The sequence below is a fragment of the Ochotona curzoniae genome, unplaced genomic scaffold (genome assembly GCF_017591425.1).
Source record: "Ochotona curzoniae isolate NIBS_2020 unplaced genomic scaffold, NIBS_Ocur_1.0 contig_3520, whole genome shotgun sequence".
Lineage (NCBI taxonomy): Eukaryota > Metazoa > Chordata > Mammalia > Lagomorpha > Ochotonidae > Ochotona > Ochotona curzoniae.
The window spans coordinates 14,471,295-14,494,970 of NW_024465894.1; the positions used below are offsets into that span (position 1 = coordinate 14,471,295).

The 23,676-nt window shown below is 45.1% G+C and overlaps 1 protein-coding gene across 2 annotated transcripts; it reads left to right on the forward strand.

Annotated features, from left to right (window-relative positions):
- The first annotated feature begins 3,724 nt into the window (after positions 1-3,724).
- EIF2S2 (eukaryotic translation initiation factor 2 subunit beta) lies at positions 3,725-20,112 on the forward strand. Of its 2 annotated transcripts, XM_040981617.1 has the most exons (9): positions 3,725-3,913; positions 10,304-10,481; positions 11,893-11,996; positions 14,529-14,664; positions 15,762-15,862; positions 16,379-16,527; positions 18,176-18,232; positions 18,816-18,901; positions 19,641-20,112. In XM_040981617.1, exons 1-9 carry the CDS (start codon positions 3,899-3,901, stop codon positions 19,814-19,816), a joined length of 1,002 nt encoding a protein of 333 aa, XP_040837551.1. In that variant the 5' UTR covers positions 3,725-3,898; the 3' UTR covers positions 19,817-20,112. The 2 variants fall into 2 exon arrangements, with proteins under 2 accessions (XP_040837551.1, XP_040837552.1); XM_040981618.1 differs by lacking the exon at positions 18,176-18,232.
- Positions 20,113-23,676: the final 3,564 nt, after the last annotated feature.

The following is a 23,676-nucleotide window of genomic DNA, read 5'->3' on the forward strand; positions in this document are numbered from 1 at the left end:
TTAATTAGTACTCATCTCTTGAAAAATCTGGATGAATTTAGCTATTATAGGATGAATATTTTGCTACTTCCTTAGAGTGTCTTGGTTTCCCCTAGAAAACAAACTACTTCATTGAAGGACACCTGAAATCTCTGAAGACTTTTTGCAAGTTGTTACATCAGGAAGGTTATAATTGACAGTATACTGTGAAGAAAAATACATATTTTCACAAAGTGATCATTTAAAAAAATCATTATTTTGTTTCTCTGAAAGGCAGAGTTAGGATATACAGAGGAATCTTCTATCTGCTGGTTCACACCCCCTACCCAACCTCCTCTCCTGTCCATCCTCCTACCCTACTCCCAATGGCTACAACACACAGGGCTAGGCCTGGCCAAAGCCAGGAGCCTGGAGCGTCTTCTGTCTCCTGAATGGGTGTAGAGGTCCAAGCACTTGGTCCATTATTTGCTTTCCCAGGTTTATAGGCAGGTGCTGGATCACAAGTGTAACATCTATGACTTGAACATGTGCCCATAGGGGATGCTGGTGTTGCAGGCAGAGGCTTAACTTACATGAAACAATGCCAAGGCCCCATACTACAACTTCATTTTGTTGGTGTGAGCTAGTTTTTTTTTTTTTAGGATTTACTTGTTTTTATTGGAGAGTTAGATTTACAGAGAAGAGTCAGAGAGAAAGATCTTCCACCTGCTGCTTCACTCCCTAAGTGGCCTTGATAGCTGCAGCTCAGCCAATCCAAAGCAAGGAGCCAGGAGCCTCTTCCACATCTCCCACACAGGTGCAGGGTGCCAAGGTTTTGGGCCGTTCTTGACTGCTTTTCCAGGTCAAAACAGGGAGCTAGGTGGGAAGTGGAGGTGCTGGGATATGAACCAGCATCCATACGGGATCCCTGTGCATGCAAGGCAAGGACTTTAGCCACTAGACTATCATGCTGGGCCCCGTGAGTTAGTGTTGTTAGGGAGAACTAAATGTCCTGATTCCTTATGCGCCCCTCCATATCTCCTCTATCACTTCTTTTCCTCCTCCTCCTCCCCCACTTTATTTGGCTTTCCTCTTTTTGTTCTCTCTCTCTCTCTTCATTTTCCTAGTAGAACAAATTGTTCAAAAACTTAATCCACAGTTTCTCTTAAGGGCTCCCCACTCGGTGATACATATTGTTATCCTCCAGGTATTTGTCGTGTCTCAAATACCAAAGAGACAAATGCTAACCATCAGTGGGTTTCAACTAGCTAGCATTGATTCTGTACCTCCCAGGCAGCATTTGACAATGTCTGGACACAATTTGGTTTAGTGGGCTTTTAAAAAATATATTTACTTATTTTTATTAAAAAGGCAGATTTACACAAAGGAGAGACGAAGAGATCTTCCATCCACTGATTCACTCCCCAAATGGCTGTAACAGCCAGATCTGAGCCAATCTGAAGCCAGGCGTCAGGAGTTTCCCCTGGGCTTCCCACGTAGGTGCAGGGCCCCAAGGCTTGGGGTGTCCTTGACTGCTGTCCCAGGCCACAAACAGGGAGTGGATGGGAAGTGGGGAGCAGCTGGACACGAATCATCACTCATAAGGGTGCTAGCACTTGCCAAGTGAGGATTTAACTACTCAGCCATCACTCCAGGCCCACATTTTAGGTTGTTATAATGAATGGCATCTAGTGAATGGACCAGGGATACTGCTAGACAATCAGCAATACACAGAACACCACTCTACACAAGAACTGTCTTGCCCAACATATTAATAGTGCTGCTGGTGCTGAAAAACCCAGGTATAGCTAATGGTGATGAGGTCTGGAGGCAGCCAGTTCAGGACTCGTACCAATTAAGATTCTCAAGGTGTTAAAAAGCATATTGGCATCTCCCTGGCTTGGATTCCCAGCTTTGCTGTTTCACTGACTGTATGGTGCTAGACTATTATTAATTGTTACAAGAGCAGTTTCCTCATCTGGAAAAGAGGGTTAATAAAGAGTTCCTTATTAATATATAAAGCTTCTTGGAGACAGGAATTTGTAGCGCTTAGATGTTTACAAATGTATTTATTTTTATTGAGAAGTCAGAACTACAGAACTACGGAGAGGAGACAGAAAGATCTTCCATCCACTGGCTCACTTCCAAGTGACCATAACTGATGGAGCTGAGATGATCTGAAGCCAGGAGACAGGAGCTTCTTCTGGGCTGCCTCCCTGCCCATGGGTGCAGGGTCCTAAGGCTTTGGGCTGTCCTCTACTGCTTTTCCAAGCCAAAGCACGGAGCTGGATGGGAAGTGGAGCAACTGGGATATGAACCAGTGCCTATATGGGATGCCAGGCATGCAAAGTAAGGACTGTAGCAACTAGTTACTGCGCCAGGCCCTTGTAATGACCTTGTAATGCTTAGATTAAGAAATGTCGGATCCGGCACAGTGGCCTAGCAGCTAAAATCTTTACCATGAATGTGCCGGGATCCCATATGGGCGCCAGTTCTAATCCCGGCAGCCTTGCTTCCCATCCAGCTCCCTGCTTGTGGCCTGGGAAAGCAGTCGAGGATGGCCCAAAGCCTTGGGACCTTGCACTTGCATGGGAGACCTGGAGGAAGTTCCTGGCTTCTGGCTTTGGATCGGCGCAGCACCGGCCATTGTGGTCACTTGGCAGCTCTGACAAGAGGCCAACAGTGAGACCTCTGCAAGATGGGACCAGTCGTGCTATTTCCTTAACCTAAAGAGGTAACTTTATACAGAGGAACTGTAAGCTAAATGTTTCAAACTAAGGAAGAGATAATGGGACACAATAAGTTTGCTTTAAAGGCTATTTTGGGATGGGGTTTGGTTACAAGAATTGCTGCCCTAAAGACGAACACACTCCCCTCTCTCCCCTCTAGTGTGAAAGACCCCTGCTTCTTTACAACCACAGCCCCTAACTGCTTGGTTCTTCTCCCTTTCACAGACGGATTATTAAAATACTCAATCACAGAAATACCTGCACTTTCTGCAGGAATCCAAAGCAGAGAAGCCCAGCTTCCTTGAACTCTCTCCCAAATTGCCCAAGAAGCGTCGATTTCGTCACTTTCTTCAGGGCTTCCTATCTTTCCAGGGGGACAGTAAACCCAACTTTGTGCAATCGCTGAGGGAGCTTCTCTGAAGCCCTCGGCACAGCTCGCTCCCCACACGGTGCAAGAGAACGCATTCCTGAACGAGGATGTCCCGACGGCCAGCCAGCCTGCCACGGCGTTTTTCCTCAGGGGAACATCTTTCTTCCCTCAAACTCTGAAGACAGAATGGGGACTTCTGGTTTTGACTTTCAAGTAGAATACGAACACGTCAAATTTCACAGTACAAACCCCTCTCTGAGGCGAGCGCCTCCAGCGCCGACTTAGAACTCCTCAAGCACAACACCCGGGGACGTGTGGAAACTCCAGTCCCGGCGGGTTCACAAGACTGAATGTTTTACTCACTACACTACCTCAGGAGGAACGGCGCCGAAATCAACCTAGCGACACAGGAGAACCGCATGCCTCAAGCAACGTGCAACCCAGCACAAGCCCACGGCTAGGGTCACCACACGCGCTCGAACCTTCCGGCCACGGCGGCCTCAGACAGGCGCGCGCCAATCGCCAGGCTGCGGCAGCGCAAGCGCGCGTCTCTTTGTGGCCGACTACAATTCCCGGCATGCCAAGCGCCGCGGCGTCGCCTGGTAACTCGCGCCACGCGGGGCGCCGCTCTGCTGGTTCTTCCTCACGCATGCGCCTTGGTGGGCTTTGCGCAGGCGCACTTCCAAGGCTGGTTCCGAGGGCGGGGAGTCGTTCCCTTCGCTGATGCAAGAGGCTGGTGTGGTGGAGGGAGAGGTCTCGGCTTGGAGCAGATCCGTCGTGTGTTCCCAGGGGCTGACCCATCCGACTTTCCGTCCGTGCCGAGCCCACTCGAGACGCAGCCATGTCCGGGGACGAGGTAAGGACCCGAGCTGGGCGCTGGGGCTTGGGGCTGTGGCGGGAAACGGAACGCAGCCGGGTGTGTGGGAGACCGGGGCCTGCGGCCTAGCCGCCGGCCGCCGCCATGTGGGCAGCAGCACGGCCTAGGGCGGCCTCGACGGAGCGGGCGAGGACTCCCGACCCGCAGGCCTGACCGCACCCCGCTCTCCCCAGGCCGGGTGGCGGCGCTGAGAGCTGGCCTCCTCCCGTGGGCCGGCGTTCCGGGGACTGGGACGGCCACACGTTTGGGGTCGCCCTCGCCTTAAGGGGGCTCGAGAGTCCAGTTAATTCCCCCAGCCGGACACGGTGGCCGTCGCTCACCTTGTCGTGGTGGGCAGGGGGAGCGCTCGTTAGAAACTTTGTAGGCTGGCTTGTGCGGACCGGAACCTCGCCCTTGTTCTTGCCGAAAAAGACGAGGGGTCGGAAAGTTAGGACTGGAAGATCCTTCAGATCCCCCCGCCTCCCAGAGTTTGCCAGCAGACAGGCTCTCCGAGCTTTCTCCGGCCACGGGAGCAGGAAGTGCTGAGGGCTTTTCTGCCATCGTCCCTGGACCAGGACGAATTTTCACAAATCTCTTTAAAAAAAAATAATAAATTTGGCCCTAATTCGTGTGAACTCTAGCGATCTACAACGAAATCCATGTTGAGAGTCCTTAACGACGTGGGGAGAGCCAGCGCTTAGCGCCTGCGAGGCCCTAAGAAAACCAAGCTGATGAAGGATTTGTATTTCCTCGGCCTTGGAGAGGTGGGAGAGAGGGAACTCCGGGCTCTGTAAGTTTGACCCACAGTGATGCTGAGACGGCCCTGAGGCTGTGGCGAGGCCTGGTCACCCACACGAGGCTGTTCCCAAGGCAGAGTGAAGACGAAACCTCGCTAGTGGCTAGTTCACACCGGACATTGAAGAGCCAGTTAAAACTTCACATAACTTCCAGAAGGGACTCCCACATGCAACGCTGTGATGTAGCTCCGGCCCATCTTAGAGATGAGAAAACTGGGACTCAAAAGCCTTGTCTCGTGCCTAGGGGAGGATTCTCCATGGTGGCGGAGCCGGAAGTGTCATTCACATCTGTGTGTATTGCTTCCATCCAGGTGGCTAGAGGAGACCAGAGGAAGGTAGAGGTCTCTTGCTTGGAGATCCTGGTAGTAGACAAGGCTCTGAGCTACTGTATGGGTTCATGGAAGACGATATGAAAAGATGAATGTATTTGGTGCGAGAACAATTCTGTAATCCATGCATACATGCTTAAAAAAAAAGTTCTGGCAGTGACATTGCTTCATATTGGTTTTGTTTCTGCTCATGTTTTAAACTCTGAGACATACAGTACTTCCTGAGGAGGAAATACTTTGGGATTTTCTTTGGTTCCTAGGATACAGTACTCAGTGAAGTAAAGGAAAAGATAGAACTATAATGCAAAGTAAAAAAACCAAAGGACTTGCAACAAAACCTGCTCGTTGCCACCGGCGTTAGAAATAGGGCTGTCAGTGCAGTGGCTTCGCAGGCTGAAGGTTTAGCCTTTGGCGGTGGGATTGGATTTTGAGAGGTGGAGTATTAGTACACTGCAGAAGGTTGGAAAGGATTTTGTCAGAGCTGGAAGAAGTAGTGGTCCAGCCCAAGACTTAACCCATAAAGCCTTGAGCATCCCATTATTCAGTTTACCAGAACAACTTCATTTGGTAGGGCCCAGGATGGTTAAATTTCCTACCAACTAATGGGACTAGCATTCTAAAGCTCTGTGGCTTCTGCCCTGGTCAGGGGATTATGAATAAGAGGTGAGTATGGAGACCAGAGTATAGTTTCTGTCTAGTTCCTTCAGTGATTACTGACTAGGTAAGTGTTCCTAAATCAGTCCCTTACTTTCTGACTACAGGCTTGTGAGGATCACATTAAAATGATTTATAACCTGCTGGGGATTTCCCAGTTTGGAAGTGTAGTACAGCCTGGGAGAGGTTAAAAGAGCCTATTATTTTAAAAAGCACTTTCTTTTTCCTAAACTGTTTTTTTTTTTTTTTAAAGAAAAACATTTTTAGCATTTTCTTCACTTGTAATTTATAAATTGCACCATTTTTTTTTTTCTAACCTGACAAGCTTGGGCCTGACCAAAATATAGCAACCACCTTTAACCTTGTATAGCCATCATCTTTTAAAAAGCAGCGTCCTGGAGATACAGGTGCCATTTGCAAAGGAAAGGAAGCCCTTCATTTGCAGGGATTTAGTATTGCTCAGGGTGTTTTTAAAAAGTAGTGTCAGCATCCAAGACCTGTGTACTTCCAGATGCCATTCACAAGCTATCAGAACATTGGGTATAACATTAGGATGTGGTTGCAAAAGAAACTTTAAAAATTTTTCCAATTAATGTCCACATGTATGTTGGATGAAGTTTACAAAACTCTGCCTACAAAGAAGGCAACTCTCCCAAATTCTTACTATCCAGTGATGACAATGCTGGCCTTAAAGTTGATGTCTTGGTTGGTGTGATGGAGGGGTGGGAGACTTCCTGCTTGCTAGAGCACTCCAGGCACTCACCAGCGTGCTGTTAGCTGGCATCCCTTCCCTAGCCTTCTCCAGCACAAGGTGAAATGTGAAAAGTGGAAACTTGATGCTTTGGATGATTTGGTTGTAGACTGAAAAATAGTAGCTCCGGTGATGCTGTAATTTATCGTCCTACGTACACTGTCAACAACTATTTGCTTCTCAGATGCGAGCTAGTGCAGTGCAGTCATTGAATAATCTGGAAAGCAGATATAAAAATCTTAGTAAACTATATTGTTAAGTTTTATAAATAAAATGAGGGAATGAATGTATGTTAGTATCCAGAGACAGTAATTGAGAGTGAATAATTTCAGATTATGGCACATTTATTTTCCTTTACAGGCTACAATTGAGTGTTTTTTTAGAAACTAAGACTGCCCTGATTATTTCAGGATCCCTCCCATTTTTTGGTCTGTATTGCTTAAGGCAAGTTGATAACTTTAAAACTGTTTAGAACTTTTAGTATGCTTCCCAAATGCTTCTGTACTGAGTGTAGACAATAACTGCGTTACCTTTTACAGACAGCACTGGAGTTTCAGTCTAATAAATTTTCCTTAATATGCTTGTGACATACACAGATTACAAGTTGAGGGGCTGGAGCTGTGGGTTAGACAGTTAAAACAGCACCTGCAGTGTTAACACTCCGTGTGAGCACAGTTCAGGTTCTGCTGTCCCACTTCTGGTCTACTTCCCTGCTGATGTGACTTAGAAAGCAGCAGAGGATGGACCAACTGCTGCAGCCCCTGCAGTCATGCTGGAGACCCAAAAGAAGCTCCTGGCTCCTGACTCCTAACCAGTCCAGTTATGGCCACTGACAGCCATCTGGGTAGTAAGCCAATCTATGGAACATTTCGAGTATTTTATGTGTAAGAAATTAGGTGACTTGTTGATGTTTTAGTGCTACGAATCTAGAGATGCCATGCTTTGTGAACTATAAAGCTTTTCATACAAATTATAATTGTGAAAATGCATCAAGAACACATGCCAGGCATTGTGCCTAGGGTGTATTTATTTACTCACTAAATCTTGTAAGCAACTTGGTGAAATTCAGTTTCAGTTCTGCTGAGCAACTCCCTTTTTGTAGACGAGGCATGGGATGACACAGGTGTGAGCCAGTCAGGATCTGAATCCAGTAGTTACGATCTGGACCAGAGCCTGCTGCAGATCATTGGGCAGATGCTGCTTAAGCCAGGTAGAATGTGGACAGGTTCTAGAATGGGGCTCAGGGGGAAATGCTTATATGAAAGAGGTACAGGGAGAGGAAGAGACAGGCAGAAAAATCTTCTAATGTTTCATTCTTCAAATGGCTACCTTAGCCCAGTCTGGGCTAACCAAAGCCAGGATTTTCTTCTAAGTTTCCCATGTGGTTTATAGAAACCGCATCTTGTAGCCCATCTTCCTTTGCCTTTTTCCAGGGAAGTCAGCAGGGAGCTGGATTAAAGGTGGAGCAGCTGGATGCTGGCCTAACAGGTGGTAACTGTACCTCCTACACCAAAATTCCAGCCCTTGAAACTTTTTTTTTTAAAAGATTTATTTGTTTTCATTAGAAAGGCAGCTCAGATTTATGGAAAGCAGGAGAAACAGAAAGATCTTACATCTGCTGATTTACTCACCAAATGGCCATAATGCCCAGAGCTTTATCAGCCTGAAACTGGGAGCCAGGAGCTTCTTCTGGGTCCCCCACACGGGTGCAGGGTACAAAGGCTTTGGACTGCCATCAACTGCTTTCCTGTGCCATAAGCAGGGAGATGGATGAAGTGGAGCAGCCAGGACAAGAACCGGTACATGTAAGACAAGGATTTAGCCCCTGGGCCCCAGTGTCATCATCTTTTTTTTTTTTTTTTAAGATTTATTTATGTATTATTGGAAAGTCAGATATATGGAGAGGAAGATCTTCCGTCCACTGATTCATTCCCCAGGCAGCTGCAACTGCCAGACATAAGCCGATCCGAAGCCAGGAGCCAGGAGCTTCTTCTGGGTCTCCCACGAAAGTGCAAGGTCCCAAGGCTTTGGGCTGGCCTCGACTACTTTCCCAGGCCACAAGCAGGAAGCTGAATGGGAAGTGGGGCTGCCGGGATTAGAATCTGCACCCATTTGGGAGCCCAGCATGTGCAATGTGGGGACTTTCATCTGCTAGGCTACCACACTGTGTCCGGCATTTTCCTTTTTATAGATAAGGCATAAATCCCATTTGCTTGGGATTTGAATCCATTCTCTTTAACTTCAAAGATGTTTTTCCTACTCTATTAGGCATGTTGTCCTTTATGTGTGAGTATCAAAACAAGTATGTTTAGAGTAGCTTTTTTCAATGGATAAGTACAGTCTATGGGTTAACTTTTCTATTACAGATATTTAAATAAATGTCATCTACATTTTAAAATATATGTAAAAATTTATGTAGTAGTGGTTAAGGTCCTTGTCTTGCACTCACTGGGATCCCATATGGGCACCGGTTCTAATCCTGGCAGCCTTGCTTCCCATCCAGCTCCCTGCGTGTGGCCTGGGAAAGCAGCAGAGGACAGCCCAAAGCCTTGGGACCCTGCACCCATGTGGGAGACCCGGAAGAGGCTCCTGGCTTTTGGTTTTGGATTGGCTCAGCTCCAGCTGTTGTGGCCACTTGGGAAGTGAATCATCAGACAGAAGATCTTTCTGTCTCTCCTCCTCTATATCCGCCTTTCCAATGAAAATAAATAAATATTTTAAAATATATCTATCTATATGTAATAGTAAAGAGAACTTTAAAAAAATGTATTAGTTTTGAAAGGAAAAGAGAGTTACTGTCTGCTTTTGTACCTAGATGTCCACAGTAAGGGCCAGCCCAGGCTGAAGCCAGGAGGCAGTAACTCAGTGTGGTCTCTATAGGTGTAAGGAACCCGAGCACTTGGGTCATCATAAAAATCTTTCTTTCCCAGACACTTTAGCAGGAAGCCAGGTCAGTGGGATTCATCCCAGGCACTCCACTGTGGGAACCAGGAGCCCAGTGGTGGCTTGGCCTGCTATACCTCAATGTCTGCTTCCCCCGTGGATTTCCTCGCCTATAAGGTGAGGTGTAGAGCTTCTATTATTTCTGAGGTTCCCTCCCTAAATTCCATAACTCATTCATAATGTCCAGATTTGCTCATGAAACTAAAAGTTGTCGGATACATCCAGCGGGGTAGCCGGGACAGCAGAGGCCTGTGGGATCCTGTTAAGAAGAGGTTCCAGGAAAGAGCAGACGGACGGCCTCTCGCCCAGTGCGTACTCTTGCCCCTAGTGAGTCCTTGGATGTGCTTTCCTGCTTCCCTGATATATGGCGAACATCTGTGCTTAGTCAGCCTATTATCCAATTCAAAGTAGTGCTCCTTATCTCACACCAGTGGTGCTTTGATCCTGGTGCCTTGTTGGCTCTCCTGGAACTCCCTGCTTACACACATGTGACATGAGTTGTATATCAAACCTGATCATTTACCCGATGTCTGAGCTAAACTACGTTTCAAGTGTTGCTTTGTTGAATGAATATAAACTGGAACCCTGGAAATAAGCTTTGTCAGTTCCCTAAGAGAGCACTGTGCCCCATTTCTTCAGGTTGCATCTCCCCAGGAACCCACAAGGTAAACCTGTAGAAGTGAAATTGTAGTATCTTGTATTTTGCAAATTGGAATATACACGCATGTGCTGAGGCATCCACATGTGCATCTGGTATTCCCTGCTGTGTGTTTAGTAGGCAGAAGGTTGGATAGTTACTGTAAAATCCTCTGCGGTGTTGTCATTCTGAAGACTTTGCCTTTTGCGGATAACGGCTGTTTGGAATGTGAGCATTATCTAAAACACTTGGATGCTTTTTCTTTTCTGTCTTAAACAGATGATTTTCGATCCTACTATGAGCAAGAAGAAGAAGAAGAAGAAGAAGCCTTTTATGCTCGATGAGGAAGGGGATACTCAGACAGAAGAGACCCAGCCCTTAGAAACAAAAGAATTAGAACCAGAGCCAACGGAGGACAAAGATGTGGAAGCTGATGAGGAGGACAGCAGGAAGAAAGGTGCAGTGCTGCAAACTCACGCTTGTGCTAGGAGCTTTCATCCTGTTGGTGTCGTGCATGGGCTGAGCGAGCCTGGACAGCTGGCCAGGTCACCAGGGCCCACACACTCTAGACCTTGCCGACTTGTGATAGGCTTATAGCATGCCCCTGGAATTCATAAGTTGCTGAGATGGTGAAACCTTATCATTTCAGGGCTGGTTTTCCAGTCGGACCTGTCAGATCTCTTCAGTTTTAATGATGGTTGTATTTGAATGTAGGCAGGCAAATCTGAAATTCTATGAGATTAAAATTACAACCTAACCTCAAATGTTTTTGACATTAGAAACTTCACTTATTTCTGAGATCTAACATAGACGCAATTTAACTATCAGAAGCAAGTGATTCAGTAAATGTAATTTATATCAAATAAAACACTGCTGGAATAAAGGATCTGACATTCATTGAGCTTCTGCCAGGTGCTAAGGATCTCTTACATGCTTAAAATAAGCTTATAAATTAAATCATTTCTGTTGTAATGTGGCAGAATGAATTCATAAGGAATTCCTGGAAACAGCAGCAGCAGGAGCCCAGAATATCTTCAGTATACAACATGGCAGAGCAAAGCAAGATCCATTATTTCTCATTAGTGATAGATATAAATTAATTGGTAGGCATATTTATGGTACAGTCTTATTTTAGTGAACATGAAAAAATGTTATAAGGTTTTGAATGATTGATTAACTCAGCAAATGAGCCTCTGGCAATAGGATTTAGTTGAATGTGGCTCACCCTGTATGTGCAAGGAAGATAGAAACGCAAGCTGGAACTAAGACCTCCACTGGGTTGAGCAGAAGGTACTCTCCAAGCACACTGGGAACTCTTAACGCAATTAGGGGAAAGGACAGGCCTTGTGAAGACTTACTGTCCTGAGATGGAAGTGGTAGCTGTGCAAGCGGGCCCATGGGAAAGCTTGCACTCACGCTGTACTTTGAGCTAGTTGAGCAGGGCTGAAGCCAAGATGTGAGGGACAGATTAGAGTCTTGGAAATGGGAAGTGTACAACTCCATGTCTTGGGAATAATGTGGAATGTTATGCAGATTAGTAAATATTCTTAACATGGTCCCCTAACTAGAAGTTGTTAATTTATCATTTAGCTGTTGGTTAATCACTAAAATGTGTTGATGTAACTCATAATTAGATTCCTTGTCTCCTGCGAATTGTTTTCATGTATTTTATTTAGAAGGCAGAGAAACAGAGATCTTGCAGCAGTCACTGCTGACTGGTTAGCTGGTAACAGCCAGGGCTGTGCTGGCTGGGCCAGACTGAACCTGGGAGTTGGGAGCTCAGTTCATGCTTCCGTGTGGGTGGCAGAAAACCAACTGCTTATCTGCTGGTTCTTAGAAATTGATAATCCTCAATCCTGTCTTTTTAGATGCTTCTGATGATCTAGATGATTTGAACTTCTTTAATCAAAAGAAAAAGAAGAAAAAAACAAAAAAGATATTTGATATTGATGAAGCGGAAGAAGGTGTAAAGGTAGTATTGCTTTCTTATTGAAGGTAAAATTCGACCTCTTGAAGGGTTGTTAATGGCTGATGTCCTTCTTGCTACTGGCTTTACTGTTACTGTCAAGTCCTTAACCGCCGTTAACGGTAGTTTCTCTTGGGAATGTATCTATTTTTTATTTTAGGTTTGCTTATTTTAAAGGCAGCGTGGCAGTCTTTTTTCTGCTCCTTCGCTTACCACATGGCCATAACAGCTGGGTCTGAACCGGACTGAACCCCTCCATGTCTCCCACATGGGTGGCAGGGGCTCAAGCCCTTAGCCATCCTTCACTGTACTGTCGGGTGCATTAGCAGGAAACTGGGCTGGTACTTAAACTGGTGCTCTGATACGGGATGCCAGTGTCACAAGCCACGCTTAACTTGCTGTATCACACTGCCAGCCCTTTGGCAGTGTATCTTATTTTTATTTTAAGATTTATTTTTCATTTATTTGAAACTCAGAGTTACAGAGAGAGAAGGAAAGAATCTTCCATCCATTGCTTCACTCACCAAATCGCCACAGTGGGTACAGCTGGGCCAGGGCAAACCCAGGAGTCCAGAGCCGTTTCTGGATCTCCCATGCAGATGATGTAGGGGTCCAAGCACTTGGGCTGTGTTTTTGCTGCTTTCCCAGGAGCAGTTAATAGGGAGCTGGACTGAAAGTTTAGCATCTGGGACTCCAACTGGTACCCCTATGGGATGCCGGCATTGCAGGTAGAGGCTTAAGATGCAATGCCACTCTGCTAGTTCTGGTAGTATATCTTAAAGGGATTGTAACATAAGAAATATAAAGCTAGATCATTTATATTGGATTGTGTGCCATAAATGGGTCATAAAATGCCGCTTGTCCTCAATTACACTGAGGTTTTTGGCTAAGAGAAGAGAGTTCTGAGAAATCCTGCAGAGCAGATATTCCTATGGTGTCTTGCATTAAATTTTGTTAGTTGCCTTAAATTTGTGTCTTTGAGCAGCAAAGAGTGAATCCTAGGCTATAGTGGGTGAGTGGTGGTGATGATAATGTGGCCTGTAGTCAAAGCAGAGCATTCAACACTGGTTTCTTTGGAAATCTCTGCACTTGAGACCTTCTGACTCTTGATTAAGTTCCAGTAGAGATAGCGCTAAGCATCAAGTAAGAAGGAGGATAGATGGGGAGATAAGCTGAACTTCTTCTGCCTAAAGCTACAGTTGTTTAAAAAACAGAACATTTATTTGAAAGGCAGAGTTTACAAAAACTAGAGATCTTTATCTGTTGGTTCACTTCCCAGGTGGCTACAACAGCCGGATCTGGACTAGACCAAAGCCAGGATCTTACTCCAGGTCCCCCATATGGGGCGGGGATCCATGCTGTTGGGCTATCTTGTGCTGCTTTCCCAGGCACATTAGCTGGGAGTTGGATCAAAAATAGGGCAGCTGGGACTCAAACCAATACTGCAAGCACCAGCCCTGGCTAAAGATAAATTGTTTTAAAGAGGCTGTCCAGGAATTGCTTTGGCAGAACACAATCTGTTCAGAAAACACAGAATGCTCACAACTTTATGCATATGTATTTATACACAGAACAAGAGTGAGACTGCACATGCTCACATACATCAGTGTTCCATTTGATTCCCTCATACAATCTTTTGATAGTTTATTTGCTCAAAGCAAAGTATATGCCATATGCAGCAGGAAATAATTCATTGAGTTTTAGAAGCACTGTCACAATTTTGATGATCTGATTAATTTAGTAGATGTAGATGAATTTGAGATTACGGTGAGTAAGGCATTGTATGCTAATTGCTACAGAGCTGAAGTGATGCTTCTGCTTTCAGAGGTATCTTAGTTCAGGGAAAATTCAAATCCTTCAGAAAGGAGTTTCCTTCTTTTCCTGCTGTCATAGGGAAATTGGAGAAAGAAACTCTCAGATTATACTGAAGTAACGGGATTTAACTGTCCTGGGTAAACACACAGCACAGAGTGTCCAGACTGATGCCAGCCCTAGGCTTCCAGTCCTCACCCCCAGTTCCTCACCCTTATATCCTATTTGTCCCTTGCATTAGCAGTTCTTGAGTCAGTCTCTATAAGGTGGCAGTAGTAAATTAAGCTCTTACCTGTGGTCTGTGAGCCATTTTTGCAGGCCATTGAATGTCATTTACTGGTAATTTGTTGGACTTCAGTGTGAGTAACTGCATCAAATTCACTTAGAAACTTCTTTCTAGAAAATTTATCAACTTTGTCCATGCTTAAGTTTGTCAATCAGAATATTTAGGATTTTCCAGGTGATACTGATGGAAGCTTGGTTTGGAAACATCAATAGGAAATAAGAAGATCCCAAGGCTGAAGAGGGAAAAAAGGGATTAAAAAAGAGGGAGCGATTCCACAAAAGTGTTTTGAGGAATTCAGTTTAAATGGCCAAGAGCGCTGTGAGCAAGTGAAGCCCACCTCTCACAGTGTTTCTTGTTTATAGCTTTAGTTTTTTAGTATTTGAATTTCCTCCTGCCAGAAACCAGTACAAAACATTGAAACTATTACTTCAATTTCTTAGGATCTTAAAATTGAAAGTGATGTTCAAGAACCAGCTGAACCAGAGGATGACCTTGATATTATGCTTGGCAATAAAAAAAAGAAAAAGAAGAATGTCAAGTTCCCAGATGAGGATGAGATACTAGAGAAGGATGAAGGTAATATATGTATTTTTAAAGATTTATTTATTTTTATTGGCAAAGCAGATCTACAGAGAAGGAGAGACCAATAGAAAGATCTTCCACCTGCTGGTTCACTCCCCAGATGACCACAGTGGCCAGAGCTGAGCTGATCCAGAGCCAGGAGCTTTTTCCAAGTCTCCCATGTGGATGCAGGGCCGTGCTGCACTGCTTTCCTAGACAAACAGGGAGCTGGATGGGAAGTGGAGCACCCGGGACACAAACCAACATCCATATGGGATGCTGATGCTTACAGCGGAAAGATTAGGCCATTGAGCCATCAGGCCAGCACCATAGATTTGTTTATTGTTAAAGGGCAGAGTTATGGAGGATAGGGACAGAGAGAGCTTTCATCTGCTGGTTCACTCCCCCAAATGGCCACCGCAGCAGCTAGGGCTGGGTCAGACCAAAGCTGAGAGGCAGAAGCTTCTTCCAAGCCTCTCCTGTGGTTACATAAGTAACCAGGTGCATGATCGTTATCAGGAAGCTTGACTGGAAGTAGAGCACCTGGGCATCAAGCTGTGCAGGTGGCAGCTTAGCTTGCTGTGCCACAGCACTGGCCATCACGGCTCATTTTTAGATTACCTAAGTCTTCAGTCCTGATTTCCTTGATGGAGTGTGTCTATGCATACCCCTTACTCCTGCTTCATGATCATGGAGGCTAACAGGAAATGATCCCTCACTTAATATGGGCAGTTAAAGATTTTCTGTGGGTAGGGAAAGAATTTGGCCATTATGATTACATTGCTACATGCTGGTCCAGGCCTGGAAAATTCATTACAACTGATTTAAGTAATGGTAAAAAATGTTTTGTTCTGTTAAAGTTTCTAAATGCACTTTAGGCACAGGTGAGTTTTTGTGAATATGGAAGTAAAGTTACATACTCCTTCCTGAAGTCTTAATATGTCAGGCTGTAAGGAAAGGGGAAGTGTTCTTGGTCCCTTTTTCTTTGAGGTTGTTCAGGATTGCACTAGTGGGAGAGAGTCTTTGAAGCTTTCATTTCTCCAGATCTGCACTCTCCCCATTTTGTTATTGTCGCAGGGTCTGCCCTCATTTTTAGTCTTTGTTATCTGTAGCTTTAGAAGACGAAGACAGCAAGAAAGACGATGGAATCTCTTTCAGTAACCAGACAGGCCCTGCTTGGGCAGGCTCAGAGAGAGACTACACTTACGAGGAGGTAAGGCAAAATTCTGTTGTCGGAACACACTGAGCTGTTCACTGGAGCTCACAAAAAGGCATGATAGATATTTCCCAAACTTTAAGATACAAATGGGTTTGGATGCAGAGAGCTCATGCCTGGGAAGCTGCCAGCCCAGAGTGCAGGAGTGCTTTACTGTGGTAAATGTCCCCAGCTGGAGTTAATAAGGTATGGGCTCCCTGGGAATTGAGGCCAGGTTAGCCTGGGTTTTACTTGTTTTGGGTTCTCCTGAATCTTTGTTTTCCGTGGATGGTGTACTTTCTTATAGAAACAACAGAATTATTGGGGTTTCTACCTTAAGTTAACTTTAAGGAGTTGCTGAGGATCCATGATGGACCTGATTCTGGGTGGTAATGCCCTCAAGCAGCTGCCAGAACACGTAGTTCTGCTTTGGTATTTTAGTGAAAAGGGACGATAAAGAAAAGTGGCTCAAGTGGGAATTTAGTATTCCTGCGGGTGCTAAGAATGTACACAAATGCCATTTTGTTTCTGTAGCTGCTGAATCGAGTGTTCAACATCATGAGGGAGAAGAATCCAGATATGGTTGCTGGGGAGAAAAGGAAGTTCGTCATGAAGCCTCCACAGGTTGTCCGAGTAGGAACCAAGAAAACTTCTTTTGTCAACTTCACAGATATCTGTAAACTGTAAGTTGGTTCATACAGAGTCTCCCAATTGCCACACCTTCAGTGGCATCTTAAGGATACTAAATGTCATTATTGCAGACTTTGCCACAGTTAAAAAAGAAGGACTATTGGTGTTTAAATTCCATAAGTGACAAGCTTGTTGTACAAAAAATGGTGACCACAGTCAAGATGGCAGCACTCAGAATTCTACCACGCAGCAATAATCACCTGTTTCTGTTACCTCATGTGTTACTTAAAAGTATTTAGACTTACAACATTAGTATATGTTTATTATAGAAAAGCTGTATTTTAACACTAGTTTATGGAAAAATTATATATAATCTCTATACTATTATTGAGGATACTTAAAATGTGGTAGCCCAACCATGGTAGCCTAGCAGCTAAAATCCTCACCTTGCATGCGCCAGGATCCCATGGTGCTAATTCTAATCCCGACAGCCCCACTTCCCATCCAGCTCCCTGCTTGTGGCCTGGGAAAGCAGTCGAGGATGGCCCAGCCTTGGGACCCTGCACCCGTGTGGGAGACCCTGAAGTATCTGGCTGTTGTGCTCATTTGGGGAGTGAGTCAGTGGACAGAATATCTTGCTCTCTGTCTCTCCTCCTCTCTGTGTATCTGCCTTTCCAATTAATATATAGTTGTTTTAAATACACATTACATTCTAATATTTCCTTAATATCTTGTTGCTTCAAAATTTTCCTTAGAACTTCAGCAACCACCTTTTTTCTTTTTCCGTAAAGATTTTTATTTGAAAGGCAAAGTCAAGAGGCAGGAAGAGAGACAGAATCTTCATCCCCTGGTTCACTTCCCTAAATGGCCAGAATAACCAGGGCTGGGCCCAGCTGACACCAGGACTCTGGAGCTTTTGTGTGTCACATGTAGATGTAGGGGCCCATGCACCTGGGCCATCATCGGCTGCTTTCCCAGGCCATAGGTGAGCAGTGAGGACATGAGCTGGCGCTAGCAGGCAAAACATTAACCTGCTATATTACCTCATAAGACAAGAAAATATACAAAGATTAGCGCAAAAGACATTACATATCCATTGTCTGGGTTTGGTGTGTATTGCCATTTGTGGACATGCTGGCTTTAAGGATTTATTTAAAGGATGAGTTACAGAGACAGAGGAGGAGAGAGAATAAGGTCTTCTGTCTGCTGGTTTGCACCCCAAATGACTGAAAGAGCCAAGACTGGGCCATTCCAAAACCATTAGCTTCTTGCAGATCTCTTCATTGCTTCCTCAGGCACACTGGCAGTGAGTTAGATTAGAAGTGGGACAGCCAGGACTCAAACTGGCACCCATATGGGATGTCAGTGCTACAGGCCACAGCTTAACTGTTGGGTTTTTTCAGCTAATTAAGGCTGTCCTTGTATCTCTGACCGAGCCTTTTCTCCTGTCTTCCCAGAGGCAGATGTTACCCTTTACAGTTGTTTCCTGTTTCTAGACTAGAAGTTGGCTTTTGTGTATTTATACTCTTATGGATATTACAATGTAATAGTATCATGTTTAAGTCAAATTTATTTAAAAATTATCAGTGGTGCCCTTAAATTCACCTAATAGCTAAGCAACTATAGATCAAAGACAATGAATGTTTTTTAGATATTTGGACTTTTACATGAGGAGGCTTACATTTTCTATTTTCCTTTTAGATTACATCGTCAGCCCAAACATCTCCTTGCGTTTTTATTGGCTGAATTGGGTACAAGGTAAGAACCTGCATATTCACATTTATGTAAAGTATTGTTGACTAATTCATAAGGACCTCTTTAGAAGTGCAGATTACTGAGAATCTTGAGGTGAGCTTCTAGGAGACCTTGGCTGCTCAGAAACAGGTAGAGCGGTCTCCTCTCAGGCCTGCTGTGGAGCAGGAGTACTACACACTGTCCTGCTTACCGTTTCCTGCCAGTTAACAGACAGAAATTGGTATTTTTTGAAAAGCAAAGGTTAGGTTTCAGATACTCAGAAGAATTTTTTTTCACAATGGTAGAAAAAAAGAGGCCTAATTGTTTATTTTTCCTTTTTTTTATTTTCCCTGTTTTAAACTGCATATGCTGGCTCATCCTCCAAATTGGTGCAATGGCCAGAGCCTCTGGGTCTCCCACCAGGGGTGTTGGCCCCCGATATTGGGTTTTAATATTAGGAAGTATGGGTGGGTTATCAGGCACCACCTACTTATAATTAGAAATGTATGTTGAAACAGCAGGTCATGAAAACCTACACTGTTAAATACATTTTAAATTCATTAAACATGAAAAATCAATCATGTGTTTGTGGTTTCTTTTCCCATAGTGGTTCTATAGATGGTAATAACCAACTTGTAATCAAAGGAAGATTCCAACAGAAACAAATAGAAAATGTCTTGAGAAGATATATCAGTAAGTACACAGTTTGTTTTCATCAAACTGCAATGTTTTGAGGAATTATTTGTAATGAGTGTAGAAAAGCTGGCATTTAAAAGTTGAGGAAATGATAGTGCCAGAAAATTGGGCCAGAAGTGTGCAAGGGATGCAAGGAGGAGGTTTGCAATTTTTGAGAATGACCAGCTGGCCAAGACTGCTGGGTCTTAAGCTGAAGAACAAGGTAAAGTGTGTCTTGTTTGGATGTGAGCTGATCATCTCTTACGTTAATTGCTTATAATTTGGTATTTAGCTGCTCCCATCCGGAGGCTGCTGGATTCCCTCCCTGCTTTTCAAAACCAAGAGTAAGCATCTCTGACTCCTCCTGCACCCTCCAGCATTTGGAGTCTTTTTCTTAAAAAAGCCATGTTTTTATATTAAAGGGACCACTTTAATTTTTACCCTTTTAAAGTAGCTGTATGTTGCTGGTTATGATGTCCAGAGAAACAATTATGTAAGCCTGGGTTTAGTGGAGTTGTAAAGAGGTATGAAGGTAATTATTTTGGAAAATTAAATTACAGGTAGATTTATTTTGGTGCAGAGTGTATGGATCCTCTTCAGAAAGTTAATAGAAAATGGACATTATGGGGAAAATGCATTTAAGAAATTCGTGCACCAGATATCTTTTGTTTTCCATAAACCTTTCTTTGAAGTACTCTAGTATTTGAGAAGGCAGATTCCAGAGGCACCAGGTAACGCTGTGTTACTTCTCCTGCAGAGGAATACGTCACCTGTCACACATGCCGATCACCAGACACAATCCTGCAGAAGGACACCCGACTCTACTTCCTACAGTGCGAAACTTGTCATTCTCGATGCTCTGTTGCCAGTATCAAAACTGGCTTCCAGGCTGTCACGGGCAAGCGAGCACAGCTCCGTGCCAAAGCTAACTAATTTGCTAATCACCACTGGTTTTGCAAAGTGTATTGTGGAGAGTTGACTGGACAGGTTTTCCCATCAGAGTGGATAAGCCATTGTATTAAAAACAAGACAGAAAAGTCACCAAGTTCTATGGTGAGTGGTTGGTGAGCTGAAATCCTTGCAAGATGCCGATGCGTGAGCTGTTGACATACTCACTGCCTCCTTTAACAACTGTCAGAAAAAACATGATGGGGTAAGGAGGTGCTTTTTTAAAATCGTTCATAGACTTCTGTAAAATGCAAGATAAATTAAAGTTATTCTAACAGTGATTCTTTCAATTTGGTTTGTCCTTCAGTCTTTTTTCCCCCCATTAAAATTATTTAGTGGAAACAAAAGCATACATTTTATGCCTGTGCTCTAGTGAGGTCTCTGTATTTTTGTCCTCAGAATCTGGACACTGGCAGGCACTTGAGCCAGGCAGCCCATTTTTCTTACTTCTCTTGCGATAACGAAGTTTGAGTGGTGGCACCTGCCCTGAGAGGGCACTTAGGGCATGAGATCAGGGCAGCCTGCCCAGTTTCTGTGCCCAGGGAGTGACATGATTTTCCTATGTGAGGACTTGCTGCTACCTCATTGCCTGCTCCTCCAGCTGTAAGTGTGTGAAGGATTCCATGCTGCTGGGCACCCTCCCTCCTTAGAGTGGTCTTCCATAATGGCCACCAAGAGGTATTATATAAACAGAGCTGGCACACTAGTTAGGTCTCTGTTGGTGAGAAAGCAGTGTGCTGTGTGCAATACAGGAACCTCCTCTTCAGAGTCCAAATGGTGACCTCACCTTTTTTCCTCTGTCCTGAATTTGAAAACAGCCCACCACAGATGATTTTCTGTTTTCTGCACTGAAGTAGCTTTTGAATGTGACCATGAAAGCTCGAGGGGTGCTGCTACTCATGTTTCTCTGTTGGTGCCAGGGGCACCATTAATGTCTGTCATGACCCGCCTCGCTCACGCTTGCACATACGGTGCTCCTCGCTTCCTTGTTGCCAGACCTACACTAAGTGACCCAGGGCAGTCGCTGTCTAGTCTGTTTCTAATCACTGTGACCTTTTAAAGTACAAGCCAGGTGTCTCAAATACCTAGGCTGGGAGGTGGAAGGAGCTTTCCTTCTGCAGGACTGCAGACTGGCTAGGCTGATGCCACTGCCATCAAAAATCCACCTGCTGTTGATCATCCTGGATTCCCCTCCCCCCACACACACACACTTTTCTTTTTTGTTATCTATGCCCACACAATTCCCCATGTTGGATTATTCGTGAATAAAGCAAGGATCAGTGCCTCTTCTACAATTAGCGCTCTACTGCTTTTCTGTGCGTGTCTGTTTTGTTTATTTCTTAAAGGGAAAGCATGGTATAGGTTCAAAAGTTTGATTGTTTACGCAAAAACCACATTCCTTCCTTCTAGGGGCTTTTAGTATAGCAGAAAACAAGGCAAACCAGTGGAAGAGTCTAGCTAAAAGCTGCCCGTGGTTAAGATCAGGAACTGAGCTGTGAGGGGTAGTGAGGGTTAACCAGTGGGAAGAGAGACAGCTCATCAGGTAGAGCCCAAAGCCTGTGTAAGACAGAAGCTGAGCTGCCCTGACCTAAACATGATTAGCTGTATGTGGTGTGAGACTAAGGGGCAGATTGTGGGAAGGGCAGTGGAGACCTGAGAGGGCTGCGGGGAGGCTTCTGTGCCAAACTAGGGGACCTAGATTTTATTCAGTCAACAGGGAATAACAAGGTGGTAAAGGGGAAAGGAAAAACTGAAAGAAAACACTCAAGGAGGCTAGTCAGAAGGTCCCTGCCGAAGTCCAACACGAGAGGGGGGCCTGACAGGTTAACAAGGCTTCAAGTCGAGATGTAGTTCAAGGTAACCAGTCAGGGATGAGGACACGCAGATGTCTGACAGGGCAAATAAAGCATACAGTGGCGCCCTTTCCTAAGAGACGCAATTCCTGGCGAAACACGGGTGAGGCTACAGGCCTCTCTGTATATCCCCTGGTGCTCACAAGCAGCAGAGATTTGTGGAGCCTGGACGAGCTCACCTGGGGAACATGCAGAGCCAAGCACGGAGAAGTACACGTCCGAAGGGAAAGAGTATCCAGGAAAGGCGAGCCAGAAGAAACTCATCAAAAAACCAGGAGCAGAAGTTGAGTCATTTATGGTGGGTGGGGGAAGGCTTGCATCCAGCCCCTACCTCCAAGTGACCAGTCAACTATTTCAGTTTCCCAGTCCCTGTAGAGCATCCCGTATAAGCTATCAGTATTGACCCAATAACCTCTCCAGCACCAAAAATGCTGTAAATGTATGCAGTTAAGAGCACAAGGGTAGATACTGGATTGTTCCAGTTAGTTTGCTGGCCAAGTTCCTCAAAAACCTGCAGGAAGCAATCATGAGTGTCCACTGGAATGTGAAAGGGTGGGTGGAGACTGGTGGAGGAAAGTCAGCAGGTAGGACCGGGCGACCCTGCCTGTTTCTTTTGTACACAGAAGAGCCACACGCACGTGCTTAGGTACTGGCCCCTTTGTAGGGCAGCTACAAGGAGGGGGACTTGTACACAGCACATTAGTTCAAGAGAGAAGGCAGCTACTATAAAGAGGGGAGGGACAGCCGGCTTGCCCGCCAGGCGTCATGAGTATCAGGAGAGGACATGACAGTGAATAATTTTAAAGAGAAAAATCACGAGTCTGAATTGAATTAGTAGTTAAATGCTGTTATGTAGTAAGCACTGAGAAGATAAAGCTCAGATACGTTAAGTAGCTAGGAGAGGAACTTGGCTTTGAAATAAAGTCAAGTTACTTAAGCTCTTCAAGTCTGTTTTAGCTGTTTGAAATCCAACAAGCCACTTCAAAACTTATCATTGCTTAAAAAGCACTTTTTTTCTTTTTATCATCCCTCACTGTGCTGGGCTTTGTGGTCAGTGAAGCAGTCTTGGTTCTCAGGCAGTGGCCAAGCTGGCATCCTCTCAGAGACATCCTCATGCTAGTGTGACAGTAAATGGTGGCCGTCAGCTGCACTTGCACACAGGGCCGGGTGCCAAGAGCTGGAGTCGCAGAAGACAAGGGAGAAAGCAGCTGGGACAGTAGACTGGCAGGATGACCACTGCCGAGTTCTACTAAAAGACCACACTTTTAACACCTCAGTAAAAACCGCCAGGAACAGAACCCTAGTTCTCTCTCCACCCTCGTAGGCACAATAAGCATGTTTTACCACCAGTTTGAAATCGCCTGAGAACCAAATATTTCTGAAGGCAGTTCAGGACTCCTCTGTGCCTCAAGATTGATCCCTGGACTGACTGAACCAATAAACTTGTGCTCAAGCAGGTCTGACTACAGTGTCTTCAGTTCTCTGCATATTCCCAAGGTTAAGGTTATTACCAGCAGGTACTCAGGAAGTAGCTTGCTTTATGCGTGTTTCTATTAGGAAGACAACCCATAGGTGGAAGGGACTTCATTTGCCCAGAGCCCACACTGGGGTCCTGTCATTAGGATTCAAACCCAAAATGCCTAGCTTGGAATCTTTTGCTTTGTTCTGCCTTCTGCGTTTCTGTGGTGTTACCAAGAAAAATCTTGCATTCATGTTCTTAGAAGTCATGAGCTTGGGCCTGGCTGCGTGGCCTAGCAGCAAAAGTCCTCGCCTTGAACACGCCAGGGTCCCATATGGGCGCCGATTCTAATCCCAGCCACCCACTTCCCATCCAGCTCCCTGCTGGGAAAGCAGTCGAGGACGGCCCAAAGCCTTGGGACCCAGCACCCACGTGGGAGACCTGGAGGAAGTTCCTGGCTCCTGATCGGCGCAGCACCAGCCCTTGCAGTCACTTGGGGAGTGAATCGGTGGACACAAGATCTTCCTTTCTTT

Bases quoted from the DNA above. Each gene is read 5' to 3' on its own strand.
- EIF2S2 (XM_040981617.1), top strand. The intron at 14,665-15,761 runs GTAATATATGTA...TGTTATCTGTAG, and splicing joins GATACTAGAGAAGGATGAAG to CTTTAGAAGACGAAGACAGC. The intron at 15,863-16,378 runs GTAAGGCAAAAT...TTGTTTCTGTAG, and splicing joins GAGACTACACTTACGAGGAG to CTGCTGAATCGAGTGTTCAA.